Source organism: Coregonus clupeaformis, chromosome 7 (genome assembly GCF_020615455.1).
Source record: "Coregonus clupeaformis isolate EN_2021a chromosome 7, ASM2061545v1, whole genome shotgun sequence".
In the NCBI taxonomy this organism is placed as follows: Eukaryota; Metazoa; Chordata; class Actinopteri; order Salmoniformes; family Salmonidae; genus Coregonus; species Coregonus clupeaformis.
The window spans coordinates 73,046,335-73,073,834 of NC_059198.1; the positions used below are offsets into that span (position 1 = coordinate 73,046,335).

Sequence of the window (27,500 nt, forward strand, 5' to 3'; positions counted from 1 at the left end):
CTGACTGTAGGCTACATTCCACTGCTTTTGGGATTGTATGTATTAAAGTTGAATGCATAGCACCAGCGCTTTACGGACCGGTTTCCCCCGGACCCAGACTGAGCCTACTCCTGGAAAAGCATGCTCAATGGAGAACCTTTTCAGTCCAGGAATATGGTGAATCTGGAGCCGGGAAACCGGTCCTCTAATGTTTTGTAATGTGTGACATGTAAGCCTGGGACATGTCAGCTTCCCTCTGTTGATCAATAAAGTTTCAATTCAAAATGATTCCAGGCGAGACAGGAGTTACAGAACTGGAGTGACTAGTTATAGGTGAAGAGTAGCGTAGTTAGTAGAGTAGTAGTAGTGTAGTTAGTAGTAGTAGAGTAGGTATTAGTAGTAGTATTATTATTTTTTTAATTTACTTTAATTTTAAAACACCTCCCATCTATCTCTTAACACCATCCATATTTTTCAACTGTACTGTGATGTTTCACAAAAGTTCTGAACCCTTCTATTCTCATTGTTTCTACAGATTGTAAATTGAAAATAAACATTTTTGCTAAAAGTATTATTATGTTATTGATCGATTGACTATGACTTTTCAGATCACCCAGTAGTGCTATCTGCAGGGTTAGCTCCAGGTAAATATTGCAATCCTTCAGCCATTCCTGGACCTGTGACCAAAAACAAGCTACAAATGGACAGTACCAAAACAAATTATCTAATGATTCTGTCTCTTCACAGCAAAATCTGCAGAGCTGGGAAGATTGTATCCCCCATATAAATAACATTATATTGGTAGCAAGAATTTTGTATAATAATTTAAATTGAAAAATTCTAAGTTTTGAATCCGCCGTCGTTTTGCGTGTCAGTTCATAAACACTATGCCATGGGATCGGTACGTCAAAAATCTCTTCCCAACTATTTTGCAATCTATATGGGACGGCTGTCAATCCTTTGGTCCTTAAATAAAACTGGTATACTTTTTTATTTATCACAAATGTCTTTAACCAATTATGTTCTTTAATGCAGGGCCGACAGACAAGTTCCTTACTTTTTCCCCCTTCCACTTTCCTCTTCCATTTTTGCGGTAATGCTGCAATTATTTGGTTGTAATTTTGTGTAGAGCAGACATTTCCATATGTTTTTGTTAGCTGCATGTGCGACATAACTCCACCAGTCCTACCTATGATATCATTTACGAAGATTATACCTTTTCTAAACATTTTTTCAAAAAATTATGTTTTTTTATCAATTTGTATATTTGAGTTTAACCACAATATGTGTTGCATTATTTGTTTCTGGAGGATTAAATTGAAATTGCAACCAACTTTCTATGGCTTGTTTTAGAAATAGTGATATTTGGGAGATGATTTCCTTTTCAAATAACTGAAAGTGAGAGGTTGTAATCTGAATAAAGGGAAAAAGGCCATTCTTGAACATGGGGTGAGACAATCTTTATAAATTTGCTAGAGAACCAGTTCGGATTTAAGTATAACTTTTGTATGACTGAAGCTTTTAGTGATAGGTCTAATGCTTTAATATTTAATACTTTCTGTCCTTCGAATTCATATGAATTATATAAATAGGCCAGTTTAATTTTGTCTGGCTTGCCGTTCCAAATAAAATGGAATATTTTTTTCTCATATAATTTAAAAAACTGTTCGCTAGGCGTAGGCAAGACCATAAGCAAATAGGTAAACTGGGATAATACTAAAGAGATAATCAGGGTGATTTTTCCACAAATAGACAGGTATTTACCTTTCCATGGTAGCAAGATCTTATCTATTTTTGCTAACTTTCTATTAACATTTATTGGAGTGAGATAATTTATTTCCTTTGGGATATGTATTCCAAGTATATCCACATCACAATCAGACCATTTTATTGGTAAACTACATGGTAATGTAAAAATTGTCTTTTTTAGTGATCCAATACGTAATATAGTACATTTATCATAATTTGGTTGTAATCCAGAGAGGTTAGAAAATGTATCTAGATCCTCTATGAGGCTGTGGAGGGATTCAATTTGTGGATTTAAAAGAAAACATGAATCATCAGCTTACAATGACACCTTTGTTTTTAAGCCCTGGATTTCTAATCCCTTGATGTTATTGTTGGATCTGATTTTAATAGCTAACATTTCGATGGCCATAATAGATATATATGCCGATAGTGGACAACCTTGTTTTATTCCTCTTGACAGTTTAAAACTTTCTGGGAAATAGCCATTATTTACTATTTTACACCTAGGGGTTACTATACATGATTTTAACCCATTTTATAAGAGATTCTCCAAAATTGAAATGCTCCAGGCATTTATATATAAACTCCAGTCGTACTTTATCAAATGCCTTTTTAAAGTCTGCTATGAATAACAGGCCTGATTTCCTAGATTTTTCATAGTGTTCTATTGTTTCCAGTACTTGCCTTATATTAACTCCAATGTATTGTCCATGTAAAACACCTGTCTGATTAGAATGAATAATGTATGTAGTAGTAGTAGTAGTAGTAGTAGTAGAGTAGTAGTAGTAGTAGTTATAGTAGTAGTAGTAGTAGTAGTAGTAGTAGTAGTAGTAGTAGTAGCAGTAGTGGTAGCAGTAGTAGTAGTAGTATTTAGTCGTAGTAGTTAGTAGTAGTAGTTATAGTAGTAGTAGTAGTAGCAGTAGTAGTAGTAGTAGTAGTTATAGTAGTAGTAGTAGTAGTAGTAGTAGTAGCAGAGTAGTAGTAGTTATAGTAGTAGTATTAGTAGTAGTAGTAGTAGCAGTAGTAGTAGTAGTAGTGGTAGCAGTAGTAGTAGTAGTATTTAGTAGTAGTAGTAGTAGTAGTAGTAGTAGTAGTAGTAGTAGTAGTAGTAGTAGTAGTAATAGTAGTAGCAGTAGTAGTAGTAGTAGTAGTAGTAGTAGTAGTAGTAGTAGTAGTAGTTATAGTAGTAGTAGTAGTTATAGTAGTAGTAGTAGTAGTAGTAGTAGTAGTAGTAGTAGTAGTAGCAGTAGTAGTAATGTGAAGTCTAACTCACTGATCTCACAGTGTGGTCCCTCGTAGCCTGCAGGGCAGATACACTTCCCTGGGTGGAAGCACGTCCCTCCGTTTAAACATGTGATGCTGCAGTTAGCTAGAGAGGGAAAACAACATAGATCAGTGTAGTTGGGATTTAATTACAGCAGATTAAAATTAGGAAGGTCTAGCAAGGAAGCAAATGAGATTGACAACGTTTACATGATACATTTTGGTATTGTTTTTTTATTAGGATCCCCATTAGCTGTTGCGAAAGCAGCAGCTACTCTTCCTGGGGTCCACACAGAACATGAAACATGACATAATACAGAACATTAATAGACAAGAACAGCTCAAGGACAGAACTACATACATAATGGCAGAAGTTTGGAACCACCAAGGCTCTTCCTAGAGCTGGCCGCCCGGCCAAACTGAGCAATCGGGGGAAAAGGGCATTGGTCAGGGAGGTGACCAAGAACCTGATGGTGACTCTAACAGAGCTCTAGAGTTCCTCTTTGGAGATGGGAGAAACTTCCAGAAGGACAACCATCTCTGCAGCACTCTACCAATCAGGCCTTTTATGGTAGAGTGACCAGACGGAAGCCACTTCTCAGTAAAAGGCAAATGACAGCCTGCTTGGAGTTTGCCAAAAGGCACCTAAAGACTCTCAGACCATGAGAAACAAGATTCTCTGGTCTGATGAAACCAAGATTGAACTCTTTGGCCTGAATGCCAAGCGTCATGTCTGGAGGTAAAAGACTAGTCAGTATCGAGGCAAAGATGAACAGAGCAAAGTACAGAGAGATCCTTGATGAAAACCTGCTCCAATGTGTTCTGGACCTCAGACTGGGGCAAAGGTTCACCTTCCAACAGGACAACGACCCTAAGCACACAGCCAAGACAACGCAGGAGTGGCTTCGGGACAAGTCTCTGAATGTCCTTGAGTGGCCCAGCCAGAGCCAGGACTTGAACCTGATCGAACATCTCTGGAGAGACCTGAAAATAGCTGTGCAGCAACCCTCCCCATCCAACCTGACAGAGCTTGAGAAGATCTGCAGAGAAGAATGAGAGAAGCTCCCCAAATACAGGTGTGCCAAGCTTGTAGCGTCATACCCAAGAAGACTCAAGGCTGTAATCGCTGCCAAAGGTGCTTCAACAAAGTACTGAGTAAAGGGTCTGAATACTTATGTAAATGTGATATTTCCGTTTTTTATTTGTAATACATTTGAAAACATTTCTAAAAACCTATTTTTGCTTTGTCATTATTGGGTAATGTGTGTATATTGATGATGGAAAAAAACAATTTAATCAATTTTAGAATAAGGCTGTAATGTAACAAAATGTCAAGGGGTATGAATACTTTCCGAAGGCACTTTCTTGAATTTGTTCTGGATTTGGGGACTGTGAAAAGACCCCTGGTGGCATGTCTGGTGGGTAGTGATTAGTGATGAACCGAATTGACCTCAGTTCAATTATTTGAATTCCATTTCTTTTTTTTTCTTTTCTTTGTGAGCTCTATGCACACATTGTTTCTCAGATCATGCCCCAACTGTGCGATGCATTAGGGAGTTGTAGTTTCCAACAGGCCATAGTTTAGCGCAGAAAACGTGATAATTAACTACAACGACCATAATCCATTGTCAGTCTGTGTTTTCTTTTTACGCCTCCTATGTAAGAGACAGAAGAATGCTCGATCATGAGGGATACACAGAGAGCAGTCTCTGTGTCTCTAACTGAAAATACATGATGATTGATAGTCGGTATTCAGCAGTCATATAAAAGTATGCCTTATTTACATTGAAGAACTACTAAAATCGTGATTTTACCAGACAGCAGCTCTATAGAGATGAGGACTTGGAATGAAATGATAAAGTCATCAAATAAAACAAATGTAATATACACAACTGAAATATTTTATTAAAGTAAAGTAATGTGAATAAATGATGGTTAATAAGTGATAAGCAGTAATGGGCAGTCACTACCCCCATGGGACTTCTATTAATTGTTTTATTCTGTGTTACAGTGTTCAAATCACATAATGCATAGTGTATTTAATGTTTAAAAAAATTATTGAAACCGAAAATCGTGATTATTTTTGAATCAATATGTTTTGACCGTGACAGTTTACAATCCAAGGTAACACCAATTAATTTAGTCTCCTCAACTTCAGCCACATTAATCATTATCAGATTCAGCCGAGGTCTAGAACTTAGGGAATTATTTGTACCAAATACAATGCTCTTAGTTTTTACTGGCCGTCCATTCCAAAACAGGCTGCAACACTTTGTTAAGGGTTTCAGTGATTTCCCAGGCTGTGGATGCTGATGGGTATAGGGTTGAATCATCAGCATACATAGACACACAGGCTTTATAATAATAATAATAATAATAATAATAATAATAATAATAATAATAATATGCCATTTAGCAGACGCTTTTATCCAAAGCGACTTACAGTCATGCGTGCATACATTTTTGTGCATGGGTGGTCCCGGGGATCGAACCCACTACCTTGGCGTTACAAGCGCCGTGCTCTACCAGCTGAGCTACAGAAGACTACTTTAGTGCCAGTGGCAGGTCATTAGTAACAAGAGTGTAGAGGGCCAAGAAAAGCTGCCCTGCGGTAAATCACAAGTTTAACATGAGAGAAGATTCCATTAAAGAAACCCCTCTGTGTTCTATTAGATAGACATTGTCAACAGGTTATGGTCAATAATATCAAAAGCTGCACTTAAATCTAACAGCTCCCACAATCCTATTACTTCAACCAATCATCAGTCATTTTGTGTCAGTCAGTACGTGTCGAGTGCCCTTCTCTATAAGCATGCTGAAAGTCTCGTTGTCAATTTGTTCACAGAGAAATAGCATTGTATCTTGCCAAATACCGTTTCTTTCCCCCCAAATGTTTACAAGCTGATTGGTCGGCTGTTAGAACCAGTAAAGGGTGCTTTACCATTCTTGGGTAGCTTGAGGACAAAACAATGTTCTCTAGACGCATGTAAAAAAAATATATATGACAAATAGGAGCGGCAATATAGTCCACTACTATCCTCAGAAGCTTTCCATCTAAGTCGTCAACACCAGGTGGTTTCTCATTATTGATGGACACCAATCATTTAACCACCCTCGCCCACACTAACTTTACAGAATTCAAAATGACAATGCTTTTCTTTAACTATTAGTCTTTTATGCATGAACATGATTTATGCTCCACAGTTTGTTGTTGGTTTTTCCTGCCTACGTTTGCCCACTTTGCCAATGAAGTAATCATTCAAGTAATTGGCAACATCAAAAGGTTTTTGTGATAAATGAGCCATCTGATTCAAATCTCTTTCTGCCCATCATTTCATTTAAAGTATTCCAAAGCTTTTTTTCCATCATACTTTATGTCATTTATCTTGGTTCCATAATAATACAAATATATATTTTGGTTCAGTTTAGTCACATTCTCAATTTACAGTAAGTCATTTACAGTAAGTCATTTACAGTAAGTCAGCCAGTCAGATTTACAGCCAGACTTATTCACCACTCCTTTTGCCCAGTCTCTTTCAACCATCCATCTTTTTCAATTCCTCATCGATCCCACGGGGCCTTAACGGTTCTAAACAGTCCGTTTCTTAATAGGTTCACGCTTATCAATAACTGGAAGAAACTATTTCATAAGTGCAGAGTCTGGATGCTCCCCATTACACCCATCAGACCAACATATATATTTTTGTATCTTCAACATAGGAATCAGTACGAAACGTTTCCTACGATCTCTTATACACTATTTTAGGCCCAGCCTTTGCAGTGGGGTGTATTCATGGATGCCAAAGGAAGCCAGGCATCCCCCAAAAAATGGACCAAGAAAAAAAACATACAAAAGAATGTATCTTTCATCTCTCTGTGTTTCAATAAATGTTCCTTCAATTCGCCTAGAGGCTGAATGTATCTCACCGGAGAAAGCATCCGAGCGAACGAAACAGCGCCCCCTCTGTCTCTGTATGTGTAGCCCAACTATCTGATGCTGTCTGGTCAAAAAGGGTATGACACTGTTGAATGCAAGGGAAGCCAGCGAGCATTTGGTCTCCCTTGATAAAAAAAAAATCTAATAATAATAGCCAATCAGCATTGAGCTAAACTGAGTGAGCTCAGCTGTGAACGGTCCTGGAGCACCAAAGAAATGTGTCAAGGGAAGCCAGTTTGGATTTAGCTGCACACCAATCACATCACCAGAATCCAAACTGGAATTGTTGCATCTCGTTGTGTTGTTGTCCTCCGGTGGCTAGCTAGCTAGCTAAAATTGGCCCATTCCTAAATTAGCCATGGATGGAGATAGGAATTTGGACTTGTGGTTTTACTTAATTCTCCGTTCTGGCCAATGATTATAACGGCAATTCTGATCCAACCATAAATGTATCCATTGTGCCCCCGGCCTCAGAGGATGGAAGTTCAACATGTAGCTAGATGTAGCAGGCTAATGCTAACTAGCTGGCCTGACGCATCATTGCCCATGAAAGGAAGTTAGGCTAGCGTGCAACCGTTTTAGCCAGGTAGCCTAGGACAACAAAAACTACAAGCGTGTACTGTATGAGCCATAGACTGTTTAGGCACCATGAAAGACGAGGATGGCATTGCTGGCGTTTCTCTACAAGTAGAGTGAGTCAACATGTTTTTCTACTTGCAAGCATACACACACACACACACACACACACACACATACACCCACACACACACACACACACACACACACACACACACACACACACACACACACACACACACACACACACACACACACACACACACACACACACACAGAAATCAGTATCATGGACAGCCATGTCACATTTAGCTGACGTTGATTGGACTAAATCGTTTTTAGTATCTTTTAGTTGTCACTGCATTAGACTAAGCATTGGTGATGAGATGATATTGAAATGTTGAAGTTGAAATGGTGCTGGAATAGTGGAGGCAGCGTCTGTTTTCTTAGCGACTTGCGGTAACTCTCCGTGGTTCCAAATCAATAGTTTAGTAGTCTGAAAATGTGGGAAACATGACCTTGCTTGACCCCTGCTGTAGGTCACGTAACTGTTTGTTACATGCAATATGTTTTGTGGACTTCACCAGACAGGTGTTGCTCTCCGGTTTTGTGATGAAACAAAGGTGTGGTTGAATTTATTCTGCCACTGTGTCTTCTTATTGTCTCGGCCTTTAGGCCTTTATATCACGGTGTCAAGGCATATGAACTAACAGGTTATAGAGAGAACAACGCAATTATCACAACACATAGGTTGTAATATGACTTTTTTTCCCTGACTTGGCTTCCCCGGTGATTTTACCCACGCACCGCTACTGAGCCTTTGGAACTTGGGCTTTTCTAGATATGGCCACTATATTACACTCAGAAAAAAAGGGTTCCAAAAAAGGTGCTATCTATAACCTTAAAGGGTTTTTCGGCTGTCCCCATGGGAGAACCCTTTTTGGTTCCAGGTAGAACCCTTTTTGGTTCCAGGTAGAACCCTTTTTGGTTCCAAGTAGAACCCTTTTTGGTTCCAGGTAGAACCCTTTTTGGTTCCAGGTAGAACCCTTTTAATAATATAAAATAAATAATATGCCATTTAGCAGACGCTTTTATTCAAAGTCCAAAGCTTTTATACAGTCATGTGTGCATACATTTTTACGTATGGGTGGTCCCGGGGATCAAACCCACTACCTTGGCGTTACAAGCACCATGCTCTACCAATTGAGCCACAGAGGACCACAACCCTCTGTAGAAAGGGTTTTACTTTGAACCCAAAAGGGTTCTACCTGCAACCAAAATTGGTCCAAAAATGGTTCTCCTATGGAGACAGCCGAAGAACCCTTTAAGGTTATAGATGGCACTTTTTTTCTCTAAGAGTGTAGGGTCAGTACATCCAAAGGGTATGGATACAGCTTTAGAGCAGAGTTCTGCAGCATTGGTAAAAATGTGATCAATACACATGGATGATATAGTTCCTGTAGTGTTTGTAAACACCCTGGAAGGTTGATTAATAACCTGAACCAGATTACAGGCACTGGTTACCGTGAACAGCTTCCTCTTGAGCGGACAGCTTGATGAAAACCAGTCTACATTCAGGTCACCCAGAACATGAGATCATCTCTAAGCTTTACAGGAATATGGCTCTGAATATATACAGCAACACCTCCACCACAGGCATTCCTGTATTTACAGGAATATGGCTCTGAATATATACAGCAACACCTCCACCACAGGCATTCCTGTATTTACAGGAATATGGCTCTGTATATATACAGCAACACCTCCACCACAGGCATTCCTGTATTTACAGGAATATGGCTCTGTATATATACAGCAACACCTCCACCACAGGCATTCCTGTATTTACAGGAATATGGCTCTGTATATATACAGCAACACCTCCACCACAGGCATTCCTGTATTTACAGGAATATGGCTCTGTATATATACAGCAACACCTCCACCACAGGCATTCCTGTATTTACAGGAATATGGCTCTGAATATATACAGCAACACCTCCACCACAGGCATTCCTGTATTTACAGGAATATGGCTCTGTATATATACAGCAACACCTCCACCACAGGCATTCCTGTATTTACAGGAATATGGCTCTGAATATATACAGCAACACCTCCACCACAGGCATTCCTGTATTTACAGGAATATGGCTCTGTATATATACAGCAACACCTCCACCACAGGCATTCCTGTATATATACAGCAACACCTCCACCACAGGCATTCCTGTATATATACAGCAACACCTCCACCACAGGCATTCCTGTATATATACAGCAACACCTCCACCACAGGCATTCCTGTATATATACAGCAACACCTCCACCACAGGCATTCCTGTATATATACAGCAACACCTCCACCACAGGCATTCCTGTATATATACAGCAACACCTCCACCACAGGCATTCCTGTATATATACAGCAACACCTCCACCACAGGCATTCCTGTATATATACAGCAACACCTCCACCACAGGCATTCCTGTATATATACAGCAACACCTCCACCACAGGCATTCCTGTATATATACAGCAACACCTCCACCACAGGCATTCCTGTATATATACAGCAACACCTCCACCACAGGCATTCCTGTATATATACAGCAACACCTCCACCACAGGCATTCCTGTATATATACAGCAACACCTCCACCACAGGCATTCCTGTATATATACAGCAACACCTCCACCACAGGCATTCCTGTATATATACAGCAACACCTCCACCACAGGCATTCCTGTATATATACAGCAACACCTCCACCACAGGCATTCCTGTATATATACAGCAACACCTCCACCACAGGCATTCCTGTATATATACAGCAACACCTCCACCACAGGCATTCCTGTATATATACAGCAACACCTCCACCACAGGCATTCCTGTATATATACAGCAACACCTCCACCACAGGCATTCCTGTATATATACAGCAACACCTCCACCACAGGCATTCCTGTATATATACAGCAACACCTCCACCACAGGCATTCCTGTATATATACAGCAACACCTCCACCACAGGCATTCCTGTATATATACAGCAACACCTCCACCACAGGCATTCCTGTATATATACAGCAACACCTCCACCACAGGCATTCCTGTATATATACAGCAACACCTCCACCACAGGCATTCCTGTATATATACAGCAACACCTCCACCACAGGCATTCCTGTATATATACAGCAACACCTCCACCACAGGCATTCCTGTATATATACAGCAACACCTCCACCACAGGCATTCCTGTATATATACAGCAACACCTCCACCACAGGCATTCCTGTATATATACAGCAACACCTCCACCACAGGCATTCCTGTATATATACAGCAACACCTCCACCACAGGCATTCCTGTATATATACAGCAACACCTCCACCACAGGCATTCCTGTATATATACAGCAACACCTCCACCACAGGCATTCCTGTATATATACAGCAACACCTCCACCACAGGCATTCCTGTATATATACAGCAACACCTCCACCACAGGCATTCCTGTATATATACAGCAACACCTCCACCACAGGCATTCCTGTATATATACAGCAACACCTCCACCACAGGCATTCCTGTATATATACAGCAACACCTCCACCACAGGCATTCCTGTATATATACAGCAACACCTCCACCACAGGCATTCCTGTATATATACAGCAACACCTCCACCACAGGCATTCCTGTATATATACAGCAACACCTCCACCACAGGCATTCCTGTATTTTCGGTAAATGTTATATCCCTGTATTGCTGCTGCTGTATCATCAAAGGAATTATCAAAGTGAGTCTCAGAGATGGCCAATATATGAACATTATCAGATTTCTTGCCAGTTATTGATTTCATAAACCTTATTTTTAAGGCTACAGTGCATATGATTAATAACATATGGGCTATTTTTAGACATTTACATTTTAGTCATTTAGCAGACGCTCTTATCCAGAGCGACTTACAGTTAGTGAGTGCATACATTATTTTTTGTATTTTTTTTCATACTGGCCCCCCGTGGGAATCAAACCCACAACCCTGGCGTTGCAAACGCCATGCTCTACCAACTGAGCTACATCCCTGCCGGCCATTCCCTCCCCTACCCTGGACGACGCTGGGCCAATTGTGCGCCGCCCCATGGGTCTCCCGATCGCGGCCGGCTACGACAGAGCCTGGATTCGAACCAGGATCTCTAGTGGCACAGCTAGCACGGCGATGCAGTGTCTTAGACCACTGCGCCACTCGGGAAAGATCGACCTTTCCAGGTTGACAAGAACATTGTCCGGCTAATAGAGTCAGTCAATCAGGCAGTGAGTGTCAGTTGGTGTGTATGTGTGTGTGTGTGTGTGATGTGGGGCTAATGCTACTGACCCGGAAGCTAGGCTTTCTCACTCCTCCCAGTCTTTTGGGAGGGAGGGTGGACAATGAGCCTGATGTAGTGGATGTAAGCAGAGTCCCCACACTCTCTGGCAGCTTTCATGGCTGGGATAAGTTATTTCCGCCTCTGGCGTACAGCTTACGAGAAGTCCTCGTTAAGGGAAGATGTTTGTTCATCTCAAGTTCTTGGCTCTCTCCAGAACAACCATCTTGTCCTTAAACCTTAGGAACATGACCACTATCGGCCTGGGTCTGTCACCTGGGCTGGTTACAGGTTTTCCAGACCTGTGGGCGCGCTCCACCTCAATCTTCCTGTGATCCATCTGCAGCTTTTAAGTGATCATTTGTCTTACTTTCTCCTCAGACTCTGCCCAGTTATGTGAAGACTCTGGTATGCCATCCACAACTATGTTATTTCTCCTGGATTGACCCTCTAGATGTTTTCCCAGCCTTCTGTAATAATGACTCACAGACAGCGCTGATGTCATCTCGCGTGGACTTACAGTTTGTTGTCATATTGCTGCAAGTCTCTTTCAGGACATCCACCTCCGCTTGGGAGAACTGAAAACTGTTCTTAAGGTCCTGGACCTCTCTGGTCAGATCATCCATTCTTTTTTTTTGTGTTTGGACAAAGCTCTTGAAGCTATTTTCCTGTTGTTATAACAACTGCTTGAATAAATCTTTTTTTGTTCCTTTAAAAGATTCTTCACCTGTGAAAGAGAGACACTACTGTCCTCAACGGTACTCCCACCGGCTTTGGTTTTGGATGCCATGGTAGCAACGTAGGCTAACGCTGATACTCCACGCAGACAGGACAGGTCGCAAGGCAGATGGAACCAGCACAGACAGCAGGGATTTAGACAGCCACAAGCCTGGGACAATCCGCGGTCCCAGCCACAAGGGCTAAACGCGTTGCGGCCCTGTATTCACGCTTTCAGGAAACCTTGCTAGCTTGATAGCTAGTTAGCAGCTAGGCTAGCTGCTACGCCAAGCAGCTCCTCAAGACTTTTGGTTGGCAGGATCCCTGGACAGATAGTAGTGGTCCCAGCAACTGATGCTAACCGCGTCACGGGATCCAAATTCAAAAGGTAGCTAGTAACCAAACTTCATCAATAGAACCCTTTTTCAGAGACTTTAAAAACTTTCAAAACAACAAAAAATGAGCTCGATTGGAGTTTGTTGGTCCCCAGTGGTGAATGAGGTGTGTTTGTCCGGGGCTACGAAATGTGTACTGTGTCCGTGTTTCAGGTGAGTGTACCTTTGTCGCAGCTGTCTCCATAGTAACCAGGTGGGCAGATGCACACCCCTGGACTCATACACAGTCCACCATTCAGACACCTGGGAGAGCAGAGGGCTGGGGGGAGAGCGGAGGAGGACAGGAGAGGGGGAAAATCTACGTCAGGAACCTCAAGCATTTAATTCACCTTCAGCTGCTTGCAACCCTTTACCCCCAAACACTACATTCATTGGTATAATGAATGTTACACTTAGTTTTGCCTGTAGAAGGCGCTAAAGAGCCTCAGTATTGTTGAGCCTTTCCCACGAATGAATATCGTAATCACAATGTCACAAGACCCATCGACACCCAAATAAAACGCACTGTTTTCACAGAACACTTCTCTTAAATCCATTGTCTACTCTAGGTGCCTAAAAGGCTCTACACAGTCTAACACAGTCTAACACAGTCTAACACAGTCTAACACAGTCTACACAGTCTAACACAGTCTAACACAGTCTACACAGTCTACACAGGCTAACACAGTCTACACAGTCTACCACAGTCTACACAGTCTACACAGTCTAACACAGTCTACACAGTCTACACAGTCTAACACAGTCTAACACAGTCTACACAGTCTAACACAGTCTAACACAGTCTACACAGTCTACACAGTCTACACAGTCTAAAACAGTCTACACAGTCTAACACAGTCTAACACAGTCTACACAGTCTAACACAGTCTACACAGTCTAACACAGTCTACACAGTCTAAAACAGTCTACACAGTCTAACACAGTCTAACACAGTCTACACAGTCTAACACAGTCTACACAGTCTAACACAGTCTAACACAGTCTACACAGTCTACACAGTCTACACAGTCTAACACAGTCTAACACAGTCTACACAGTCTACACAGTCTAAAACAGTCTACACAGTCTAACACAGTCTACACAGTCTACACAGTCTAACACAGTCTACACAGTCTACACAGTCTACACAGTCTTACACAGTCTACACAGTCTACAGAGTCTTACAGAGTCTACACAGTCTACACAGTCTAACACAGTCTAACACAGTCTACACAGTCTAACACAGTCTAACACAGTCTACACAGTCTAACACAGTCTACACAGTCTACACAGTCTAACACAGTCTACACAGTCTACACAGTCTACACAGTCTACACAGTCTTACACAGTCTACACAGTCTACAGAGTCTTACAGAGTCTACACAGTCTACACAGTCTAACACAGTCTAACACAGTCTACACAGTCTAACACAGTCTAACACAGTCTACACAGTCTAACACAGTCTAACACAGACTACACAGTCTACACAGTCTTACACAGTCTAACACAGTCTACACAGTCTAACACAGTCTACACAGTCTAACACAGTCTACACAGTCTACACAGTCTAACACAGTCTACACAGTCTAACACAGTCTACACAGTCTACACAGTCTAACACAGTATACACAGTATACACAGTCTACACAGTCTAACACAGTCTACACAGTCTAACACAGTCTAACACAGTCTAACACAGTCTACACAGTCTACACAGTCTACACAGTCTAACACAGTATACACAGTATGCACAGTCTACACAGTCTAACACAGTCTAACACAGTCTACACAGTCTAACACAGTCTAACACAGTCTAACACAGTCTACACAGTCTAACACAGTCTAACACAGTCTAAAACAGTCTACACAGTCTACACAGTCTAACACAGTCTAACACAGTCTAACACAGTCTACACAGTCTAACACAGTCTAACACAGTCTACACAGTCTACACAGTCTAAACAGTCTAACACAGTCTACACAGTCTAACACAGTCTAACACAGTCTACACAGTCTAACACAGTCTACACAGTCTACACAGTCTAACACAGTCTAACACAGTCTACAAAGTCTAACACAGTCTACACAGTCTACACAGTCTAAACAGTCTAACACAGTCTACACAGTCTAACACAGTCTACACAGTCTAACACAGTCTACACAGTCTAACACAGTCTACACAGTCTACACAGTCTAACACAGTCTAACACAGTCTAACACAGTCTACACAGTCTACACAGTCTACCAGAGTCTAACACAGTCTACACAGTCTACACAGTCTAACAGTCTACACAGTCTAACACAGTCTAACACAGTCTACACAGTCTAACACAGTCTACACAGTCTAACACAGTCTACACAGTCTAACACAGTCTAACACAGTCTACACAGTCTACACAGTCTACACAGTCTAACACAGTCTACACAGTCTACACAGTCTAACACAGTCTACACAGTCTAACACAGTCTACACAGTCTACACAGTCTAACACAGTCTACACAGTCTAACACAGTCTACACAGTCTACACAGTCTAACACAGTCTACACAGTCTAACACAGTCTACACAGTCTAACACAGTCTACACAGTCTACACAGTCTAACACAGTCTACACAGTCTACACAGTCTACACAGTCTACACAGTCTACACAGTCTAACACAGTCTAACACAGTCTACACAGTCTAACACAGTCTACACAGTCTACACAGTCTAACACAGTCTAACACAGTCTAACACAGTCTACACAGTCTAACACAGTCTAACACAGTCTACACAGTCTAACACAGTCTACACAGTCTAACACAGTCTAACACAGTCTACACAGTCTAACACAGTCTACACAGTCTAACACAGTCTACACAGTCTAACACAGTCTACACAGTCTAACACAGTCTAACACAGTCTACACAGTCTAACACAGTCTACACAGTCTAACACAGTCTACACAGTCTAACACAGTCTACACAGTCTAACACAGTCTAACACAGTCTAAAACAGTCTACACAGTCTAACACAGTCTACACAGTCTACACAGTCTAACACAGTCTAACACAGTCTACACAGTCTAACACAGTCTACACAGTCTAACACAGTCTAACACAGTCTAACACAGTCTAACACAGTCTACACAGTCTAACACAGTCTAACACAGTCTACACAGTCTAACACAGTCTACACAGTCTAACACAGTCTACACAGTCTACACAGTCTAACACAGTCTACACAGTCTACACAGTCTAACACAGTCTACACAGTCTAACACAGTCTAACACAGTCTACACAGTCTAACACAGTCTAACACAGTCTACACAGTCTAACACAGTCTAACACAGTCTACACAGTCTACACAGTCTACACAGTCTAACACAGTCTACACAGTCTAACACAGTCTACACAGTCTACACAGTCTACACAGTCTAAAACAGTCTACACAGTCTACACAGTCTAAAACAGTCTACACAGTCTACACAGTCTAACACAGTCTACACAGTCTACACAGTCTAACACAGTCTACACAGTCTAACACAGTCTAACACAGTCTAACACAGTCTAACACAGTCTACACAGTCTAACACAGTCTAACACAGTCTACACAGTCTACACAGTCTACACAGTCTAACACAGTCTAACACAGTCTACACAGTCTAACACAGTCTACACAGTCTAACACAGTCTAACACAGTCTAACACAGTCTACACAGTCTACACAGTCTAACACAGTCTAACAGTCTACACAGTCTACACAGTCTAACACAGTCTAACACAGTCTAACACAGTCTACACAGTCTACACAGTCTAACACAGTGGGTCCGCAGCGCAGGTTCATTTGCGTAGCTCTCTAAGTAGTTCCACGTACTTTTGTGCAGCTGAATTTTTTATACAGATACACAAAGACAAAAGCCCCTTTTTCTCCCCTCAGTCAGTCAGTGGCTGCACAGAGTCTCTAACCTCTTTAAAGCCTTAAATAGATGGTACACATGCTCATTGCCACCCAACCTGCCCGCCTGCTGACACTGACATTATTGTTGTTTTTTGTGTCCTGGAAAACATTTCAAATAAATTTGCTCTCCATTTAAACTAGTCTGGATGGGAGCGCTGCTTTCCAGTGCTTTGTAATTTCCATGATGTTTTTAAATTGTGGTGCCTTGAGGCAAAGTTAAGCCACCACAAGCACAACCTTTACACATTCATTAATACATTTAAATGCATCGTGGTGGTTCTGTTGTTGTCTGAAGAAAATGATAGGCCTGTCTGAACTGGACCGGTGCGTCATACTGTGAAACACACACACAAACTATTCTCTTTCTCTAACCATTCCTTTCCCAAGGTTCTATCCCCTTTTTTGTTGTGGAGACATTCCAGGAAACAAGAAGATATTCCACCCAGCGTTGATGCGGGACAAAGAGAAGGAAAAACACAAGACAATCCTTTACATTTCATTCTATAGACTGAGCAACTACAGCTATTGTGTTGACTGTGTGCAGTGTGCTGTGCATCAATATGGTGTTAATGGAAGAGAGATGGAAAGGCTTTTGATGTTCAGATGAGACCGATGTACCTTTCTCACAGTGAGGGCCGTAGAAACCATCCTGACACTCACACACCTGTCTCTCGTTGCAGAACCCACCGTTACGACAACCACCTGGACATTTAGCTGTGGAGACAGAAAGGGGGGGGGATATCAAAGAGAGAGAGAATGCAAGCAGGGAAGAGAGCAAGCGAGAGAGAGGGGTAAGAGAGAGGGAGAGAGACAGAGACAGAGAGAGAGCGACAGAGAGAGAGAGAGAGAGAGAGAGATAGAGAGAGAGAGACAGAGAGAGAGAGAGAGAGAGACAGAGAGAGAGAGAGAGAGAGAGAGAGACAGAGAGAGAGAGAGAGAGAGAGAGAGAGAGAGAGAGAGAGAGAGAGAGAGAGATAGAGAGAGAGACAGAGAGAGACAGAGAGAGAGAGAGAGAGAGACAGAGAGAGACAGAGAGACAGAACACATGAGAAGAGAAAAATAACAAGGTTGAGATGAATGAATGGCTAGTGGAGTCCTTCCTTCCTTCCTTCCTTCCTTCCTTCCTTCTTCCCCCTCTCTCTGACACTCTCCATAGCCTGCTATCTCAGAAGACCACTTCAAGGGAAACCCACATTCCACTACAGTGCAGTGAGATGCCATGGACTGCATCCCAAATGGCACCCTATTCATGCACCCTTATGGTCCCTGGTCAAAAGTAGTGCAAGATATAGGGAATAAGGTGCCATTTGAGACACACAGCCAGAGAGTTCCACAACAGGGCCTGGTTCAAAGCCTGAATACCATCTCTCTACAACAGGGCCTGGTTCAAAGCCTGAATACCATCTCTCTACAACAGGGCCTGGTTCAAAGCCTGAATACCATCTCTCTACAACGGGGCCTGGTTCAAAGCAGCCTGAATACCATCTCTCTACAACAGGGCCTGGTTCAAAGCAGCCTGAATAGCATCTCTCTACAACAGGGCCTGGTTCAAAGCCTGAATACCATCTCTCTACAACAGGACCTGGTTCAAAGCCTGAATACCATCTCTCTACAACAGGGCCTGGTTCAAAGCCTGAATACCATCTCTCTACAACAGGGCCTGGTTCAAAGCCTGAATACCATCTCTCTACAACAGGTCCTGGTTCAAAGCCTGAATACCATCTCTCTACAAATGGGCCTGGTTCAAAGCCTGAATACCATCTCACTACAACAGGGCCTGGTTCAAAGCAGCCTGTATACCATCTCTGTACAACAGGGCCTGGTTCAAAGCAGCCTGAATACCATCTCTCTACAACAGGGCCTGGTTCAAAGCCTGAATACCATCTCTCTACAACAGGACCTGGTTCAAAGCCTGAATACCATCTCTCTACAACAGGGCCTGGTTCAAGAGCCTGAATACCATCTCTCTACAACAGGGCCTGGTTCAAAGCCTGAATACCATCTCTCTACAACAGGGCCTGGTTCAAAGCAGCCTGAATACCATCTCTCTACAACAGGGCCTGGTTCAAAGCGGCCTGACTACCATCTCTCTACAACAGGGCCTGGTTCAAAGCAGCCTGAATACCATCTCTCTACAACAGGGCCTAGTTCAACAGCCTGAATACCATCTCTCTACAACAGGGCCTGGTTCAAAGCAGCCTAAATACCATCATTCTACAACAGGGCCTGGTTCAAAGCAGCCTGAATACCATCTCTCTACAACAGGGCCTGGTTCAAAGCAGCCTGAATACCATCTCTCTACAACAGGGCCTGGTTCAAAGCAGCCTGAATACCATCTCTCTACAACAGGGCCTGGTTCAAAGCAGCCTGAATACCATCTTTCTACAACAGGGCCTGGTTCAAAGCAGCCTGAATACCATCTCTCTACAACAGGGCCTGGTTCAAAGCAGCCTGAATACCATCCCTCTACAACAGGGCCTGGTTCAAAGCAGCCTGAATACTATCTCTCTACAACAGGGCCTGGTTCAAAGCAGCCTGACTACCAGCGCTCTACAAAACAACATTAAGGAGAAGCCTTTGAGGTGGTACTGGATGTCAACAGAGCTGTCAAAACACTCACTACCCTTTTTAGTTCTGGAGATCCATCGGCGTGTGAGGAACCCTTGTGTCCGTATCCCAAACGGCACCCCTTATTCCATATATAGTGCATTACTTTTGACCAGAGCCCTATGGGAATCCCTATATAGGGAATAGGGTTCCGTTTGGGACAGTGCCCCTTTCTTCCTTAACACTGGCACTAGACAACATGTGGCCAGTCACAATAAGAAGACAACGCCTGCGTCCCAAATAGCACCCTATTCCCCTATTTAGTGCACTACTTTTGACCAGGGTCCACAGGGCTCTGATTAAAAGTAGTGCACTATATAGGGGATAGGGTTCCATTTGGGATGCATCCAGTCATACCACGACTCACTGAGACAACAGTTGCAGAACAAACTGGCAAGACTTCTCAGACTTTCCCTTCCTTTGACAATTTCCTCCACTGTGTCGACAAACACAAGTGGTGTCCGGGGAATTTGTGTTTGGTAAGACTCTGACCAGTTGCCTTCGGTGAAAGCTGGCACCAATATTGATTCTTGTTTTTCCGTTAAGGAAAACGGCCTGAAACGGCACGGGCTCTGGTCAAAAGCAGTGCTCTATATAGGGAATAGGGTGCCATTTGTGACCCAACCCTCTGTGTTAGAAATAAGGGCGCTTGTCTCACTCACTTATGCGACGAGACCCATCTGGAGAAAGAGAGGGAGGGAGGGATGAGTCTGGTTTCAGTCAGCTCAGGATTCACTCCATCACTCTATCCAACATGAGGACCAGAGGGAGGGATGAGTCTGGTTTCAGTCAGCTCAGGATTCACTCCATCACTCTATCCAACATGAGGACCAGAGGGAGGGATGAGTCTGGTTTCAGTCAGCTCAGGATTCACTCCATCACTCTATCCAACATGAGGACCAGAGGGAGGGATGAGTCTGGTTTCAGTCAGCTCAGGATTCACTCCATCACTCTATCCAACATGAGGACCAGAGGGAGGGATGAGTCTGGTTTCAGTCAGCTCAGGATTCACTCCATCACTCTATCCAACATGAGGACCAGAGGGAGGGATGAGTCTGGTTTCAGTCAGCTCAGGATTCACTCTATCACTCTATCCAACATGCCATTCACCTCTAATGTGAGGTCAATACCACGGGCGGCTGAGTCCCAAATGGCACCCTATTTCCTGTATAGTGCACTACTTGTGACCAGGGCCCTATGGGGCTCTATGTAGGGAATAGGGTGCCATTTGGGATGCAGTTCACTTCTCCTTAGCTGTTATAAAACCCTTTGGACTAACTCTGATTTAAACAGCATCTTCATCTAGATATTCATCTTCTTTTTTTAAATACTTTGACACCATATCCCACATTGGGAAGGAAAGGACAGGACATGGAACATTAAAGCCGGTATTTGAAGTCTGGTTTGGTGTCGCTGCTTCCTGTAACAGATATGAAGTGCCCTTAGCTAGATTGATTCCCTGCTACAGCCCGGCCTGAAGCTAGGGTCCACACCTGGGTTCAAACACTATTCAAAATCATTTCAAATACTTCGACAGGGCTTCATTGAGCTTGCTTGGCGCAATGTAACCAATAGAACAGTCACAAAACTGCAAACACAAAACCCTGTCCATATAGAACCCCAAACCCTGTCCATATAGAACCCCAAACCCTGTCCATATAGAACCCCAAACCCTGTCCATATAGAACCCCAAACCCTGTCCATATAGAACCCCAAACCCTGTCCATATAGAACCCCAAACCCTGTCCATATAGAACCCCAAACCCTGTCCATATAGAACCCCAAACCCTGTCCATATAGAACCCCAAACCCTGTCCATATAGAACCCCAAACCCTGTCCATATAGAACCCCAAACCCTGTCCATATAGAACCCCCAAGCCCTGTCCATATAGAACCCCAAGCCCTGTCCATATAGAACCCCAAGCCCTGTCCATATAGAACACCAAACCCTGTCCATATAGAACCCCAAACCCTGTCCATATAGAACCCCAAACCCTGTCCATATAGAACCCCAAACCCTGTCCATATAGAACCCCAAACCCTGTCCATATAGAACCCCAAACCCTGTCCATATAGAACCCCAAACCCTGTCCATATAGAGCCCCAAACCCTGTCCATATAGAACCCCAAACCCTGTCCATATAGAACCCCAAACCCTGTCCATATAGAACCCCAAACCCTGTCCATATAGAACCCCAAACCCTGTCCATATAGAACCCACCAATAGAACCCCAAACCCTGTCCATATAGAATCCCAAACCCTGTCCATATAGAGCCCCAAACCCTGTCCATATAGAACCCCAAACCCTGTCCATATAGAACCCCAAACTCTGTCCATATAGAGCCCCAAACCCTGTCCATATAGAACCCCAAACCCTGTCCATATAGAACCCCAAACCCTGTCCATATAGAACCCCAAACCCTGTCCATATAGAACCCCAAACCCTGTCCATATAGAACCCCAAACCCTGTCCATATAGAACCCCAAACCCTGTCCATATAGAACCCCAAACCCTGTCCATATAGAACCCCAAACTGGTAGTGTGGGGGGGACCGGTGTGTGTAAGGGAGGGGGGGGTGGACTGGTGTGTGTAGGGGGGGACCGGTGTGTGTAGGGGGGACTGGTGTGTGTAGGGGGGACTGGTGTGTGTAGGGGGGGACTGGTGTGTGTAAGGGGGACTGGTGTGTGTAGGGGGGGGACTGGTGTGTGTAGGGGGGACTGGTGTGTGTAGGGGGGGGACTGGTGTGTGTAAGGGGGGACTGGTGTGTGTAGGGGGGACTGGTGTGTGTAGGGGGGGACTGGTGTGTGTAGGGGGAGGGGGGACTGGTGTGTGTAGGGGGGGGACTGGTGTGTGTAGGGACTGGGGGACTGGTGTGTGTAGGGGGGGACTGGTGTGTGTAGGGGGAGAGGGGGGGACTGGTGTGTGTAGGGGGAGGGGGGACTGGTGTGTGTAGGGGGGGGACTGGTGTGTGTAGGGGAGGGGGACTGGTGTGTGTAGGGGGGGGGCTGGTGTGTGTAGGGGGGACTGGTGTGTGTAGGGGGACTGGGGGGACTGGTGTGTGTAGGGGGGACTGGTGTGTGTAAGGGGGGACTGGTGTGTAGGTGGGGGGACTGGTGTGTGTAGGGGGGACTGGTGTGTGTAGGGGGGGACTGGTGTGTGTAGGGGAGGGGGGACTGGTGTGTGTAGGGGGGGGACTGGTGTGTAGGGGGGGGGGACTGGTGTGTGTAGGGGACTGGGGGGACTGGTGTGTGTAGGGGGGGACTGGTGTGTGTAGGGGGGGACTGGTGTGTAGGGGGGGACTGGTGTGTAGGGGGGGACTGTGTGTGTGTAGGGGGGGACTGGTGTGTAGGGGGGACTGGTGTGTGTAGGGGGGGGACTGGTGTGTAGGGGGGGGACTGGTGTGTGTAGGGGGGGACTGGTGTGTGTAGGGGGGACTGTGTGTGTAGGGGGGGACTGGTGTGTAGGGGGACTGGTGTGTGTAGGGGGGGACTGGTGTGTGTAGGGGACTGGGGGACTGGTGTGTGTAGGGGGACTGGTGTGTGTGGGGGGGACTGGTGTGTGTAGGGGGGACTGGTGTGTGTAGGGGGGATGGGGGGGGACTGGTGTGTGTAGGGGGGGACTGGTGTGTGTAGGGGGGGGACTGGTGTGTGTAGGGGAGGGGGGGGGACTGGTGTGTGTAGGGGGGGGACTGGTGTGTGTAGGGGGGGACTGGTGTGTGTAGGGGGGACTGGTGTGTGTAGGGGGGGGACTGGTGTGTGTAGGGGGGACTGGTGTGTGTAGGGGGATGGTGGGGGGACTGGTGTGTGTGAGGGGGGACTGGTGTGTGTAGGAGGGGGGACTGGTGTGTGTAGGGGGGACTGGTGTGTGTAGGGGGGGGACTGGTGTGTGTAGGGGGAGAGGGGGGACTGGTGTGTGTAGGGGGGACTGGTGTGTGTAGGGGGGGGACTGGTGTGTGTAGGGGGGGGACTGGTGTGTGTAGGGGGACTGGGGGGACTGGTGTGTGTAGGGGGGGACTGGTGTGTAGGGGGTGGGGTGGGGGACTGGTGTGTAGGGGGGGGACTGGTGTGTGTAGGGGGGGGACTGGTGTGTGTAGGGGGGACTGGTGTGTGTAGGGGGGACTGGTGTGTGTGAGGGGGGACTGGTGTGTGTAGGGGGGGGACTGGTGTGTGTAGGGGAGGGGGACTGGTGTGTGTAGGGGGGGACTGGTGTGTGTAGGGGGGGACTGGTGTGTGTAGGGGGGGACTGGTGTGTGTAGGGGGGGACTGGTGTGTGTAGGGGGGGGACTGGTGTGTGTAGGGGAGGGGGGGACTGGTGTGTGTAGGGGGGACTGGTGTGTGTAGGGGGGACTGGTGTGTGTAGGGGGGGGACTGGTGTGTGTAGGGGGGACTGGTGTGTGTAGGGGGGACTGGTGTGTAGGGGGGGGACTGGTGTGTGTAGGGGGGACTGGTGTGTGTAGGAGGGGGACTGGTGTGTGTAGGGGATGGGGGACTGGTGTGTGTGTGTGGGGGGGGACTGGTGTGTGTAGGGGAGGGGGGACTGGTGTGTAGGGGGACTGGTGTGTGTGTGTAGGGGGGGACTGGTGTGTGTAGGGGGGGTGTGTCTCTCATGTCCCCTCTACCAGGGCTGCATCCCTCTGCAGCTGACAGAGTTCACATGACATCATGCCCTAGGTATGGCCTTTGTACTGGACGCTGATTGGCAGATAACTTCACTCCTCTCTCTCCCCCACTCACTCACCCCTGGTCACAAAGCCTCCCCAGTACCCCACTGCCCCACTGCCCCCCATTAGGACAAGGCTTTAAACATGAGAGCATCAGGAAGACATGATCTCTACATGCACACACACACACACACACAAACACACACACACACACACACACACACACAGGAAGGAAGCAGCCAGAAGCTAGCCCCTCTCCACTGACCTCTGATCCATTCCAGCAGGCAGGACAGCCAGGAACATATGGACCGTGTCCCAAATGGCACCCTATTCCCTAAACAGTTCACTACTACCCATAGAGTTAAGCAACAAAACAAAAAAGTGCAAAATATGGGGAATAGGGTTCCATTTTGAATGCAGAACGGATCTAGTAACAAATGGATCTTTAGATCTACCATCAGATCTAATTACCCTCCATCCTGATGGTGAAGGACTGAGATCACTGATCTATGGATCCTGCTGTCTCTACACCCCTCTATACATCCTGCTGTCTCTACACCCCTCTATACATCCTGCTGTCTCTACACCCCTCTATACATCCTGCTGTCTCTACACCCCTCTATACATCCTGCTGTCTCTACACCCCTCTATACATCCTGCTGCTGTCTCTACACCCCTCTATACATCCTGCTGTCTCTATACCCCTCTATACATCCTGCTGTCTCTACACCCCTCTATACATCCTGCTGCTGTCTCTACACCCCCTCTATACATCCTGCTGCTGTCTCTACACCCCCTCTATACATCCTGCTGTCTCTACACCCCCTCTATACATCCTGCTGTCTCTACACCCCTCTATACATCCTGCTGTCTCTACACCCCTCTATACATCCTGCTGTCTCTACACCCCCTCTATACATCCTGCTGTCTCTACACCCCTCTATACATCCTGCTGCTGTCTCTACACCCCTCTATACATCCTGCTGTCTCTACACCCCTCTATACATCCTGCTGTCTCTACACCCCTCTATACATCCTGCTGTCTCTACACCCCTCTATACATCCTGCTGTCTCTACACCCCTCTATACATCCTGCTGTCTCTACAACCCTCTATACATCCTGGTGTCTCTACACCCCTCTATACATCCTGCTGTCTCTACACCCCTCTATACATCCTGCTGTCTCTACACCCCTCTATACATCCTGCTGCTGTCTCTACACCCCTCTATACATCCTGCTGCTGTCTCTACAACCCTCTATACATCCTGTGCTGTCTCTACACCCCTCTATACATCCTGCTGTCTCTACACCCCTCTATACATCATGCTGTCTCTACACCCCTCTATACATCCTGCTGCTGTCTCTACACCCCTCTATACATCGCTGCTGTCTCTATACCCCTCTATACATCCTGCTGCTGTCTCTACACCCCTCTATACATCCTGCTGTCTCTACACCCCTCTATACATCATGCTGTCTCTACACCCCTCTATACATCCTGCTGCTGTCTCTACACCCCTCTATACATCCTGCTGTCTCTACACCCCTCTATACATCCTGCTGTCTCTACACCCCTCTATACATCCTGCTGTCCCTACACCCCTCTATACATCCAGCTGTCTCTACACCCCTCTATACATCCTGCTGTCTCTACACCCCTCTATACATCCTGCTGTCCCTACACCCCTCTATACATCCAGCTGTCTCTACACCCCTCTATACATCCTGCTGTCTCTACACCCCTCTATACATCCTGCTGCTGTCTCTACACCCCTCTATACATCCTGCTGTCTCTACACCCCTCTATACATCCTGCTGTCTCTACACCCCCTCTATACATCCTGCTGTCTCTACACCCCTCTATACATCCTGCTGTCTCTACACCCCCTCTATACAGCCTGCTGTCTCTACACCCCTCTATACATCGCTGCTGTCTCTACACCCCCTCTATACATCCTGCACTGTCTCTACACCCCTCTATACATCCTGCTGTCTCTACACCCCTCTATACATCCTGCTGCTGTCTCTACACCCCTCTATACATCCTGCCTGTCTCTACACCCCTCTATATATCCTGCTGTCTCTACACCCCTCTATACATCCTGCTGTCTCTACACCCCTCTATACATCCTGCTGTCTCTACACCCCTCTATACATCCTGCTGTCTCTACACCCCTCTATACATCCTGCTGTCTCTACACCCCTCTATACATCCTGCTGTCTCTACACCCCTCTATACATCCTGCTGTCTCTACACCCCCTCTATACATCCTGCTGTCTCTACACCCCTCTATACATCCTGCTGCTGTCTCTACACCCCTCTATACATCCTGCTGTCTCTACACCCCTCTATACATCCTGCTGTCTCTACACCCCTCTATACATCCTGCTGTCTCTACACCCCTCTATACATCCTGCTGTCTCTACACCCCTCTATACATCCTGCTGCTGTCTCTACACCCCTCTATACATCCTGCTGCTGTCTCTACACCCCTCTATACATCCTGCTGTCTCTACACCCCTCTATACATCCTGCTGTCTCTACACCACTCTATACATCCTGCTGTCTCTACACCCCTCTATACATCCTGCTGCTGTCTCTACACCCCTCTATACATCCTGCTGCTGTCTCTACACCCCTCTATACATCCAGCTGTCTCTACACCCCTCTATACATCCTGCTGCTGTCTCTACACCCCTCTATACATCCTGCTGTCTCTACACCCCTCTATACATCCTGCTGTCTCTACACCCCTCTATACATCCTGCTGTCTCTACACCCCTCTATACATCCTGCTGTCTCTACACCCCTCTATACATCCTTCTGCTGTCTCTACACCCCTCTATACATCCTGCTGTCTCTACACCCCTCTATACATCCTGCTGCTGTCTCTACACCCCTCTATACATCCTGCTGTCTCTACACCCCTCTATACATTCTGCTGTCTCTACACCCCTCTATACATCCTGCTGTCTCTACACCCCTCTATACATCCTGCTGTCTCTACACCCCTCTATACATCCTGCTGTCTCTACACCCCTCTATACATCCTGCTGTCTCTACACCCCTCTATACATCCTGCTGTCTCTACACCCCCTCTATACATCCTGCTGTCTCTATACCCCTCTATACATCCTGCTGTCTCTACACCCCTCTATACATCCTGCTGCTGTCTCTACACCCTCTATACATCCTGCTGTCTCTACACCCCTCTATACATCCTGCTGTCTCTACACCCCTCTATACATCCTGCTGTCTCTACACCCCTCTATACATCCTGCTGTCTCTACACCCCTCTATACATCCTGCTGCTG

At 45.4% G+C, this 27,500-nt stretch overlaps 1 protein-coding gene across 3 annotated transcripts in view; it reads right to left on the reverse strand.

Annotated features, from left to right (window-relative positions):
• Positions 1 to 27,500, reverse strand: part of LOC121555441 (wnt inhibitory factor 1) — a 58,446-nt gene that overhangs the window by 13,351 nt on the left and 17,595 nt on the right. For all 3 annotated transcript variants that reach the window (XM_045221533.1, XM_045221532.1, XM_045221531.1), the window contains 3 exons: positions 17,533 to 17,628; positions 13,157 to 13,252; positions 3,002 to 3,097 (listed from right to left, as the gene is read on the reverse strand). In XM_045221533.1, the coding sequence (XP_045077468.1) occupies positions 3,002 to 3,097; positions 13,157 to 13,252; positions 17,533 to 17,628 (288 nt within the window). The remainder of the gene's footprint in view (positions 1 to 3,001; positions 3,098 to 13,156; positions 13,253 to 17,532; positions 17,629 to 27,500) is intronic.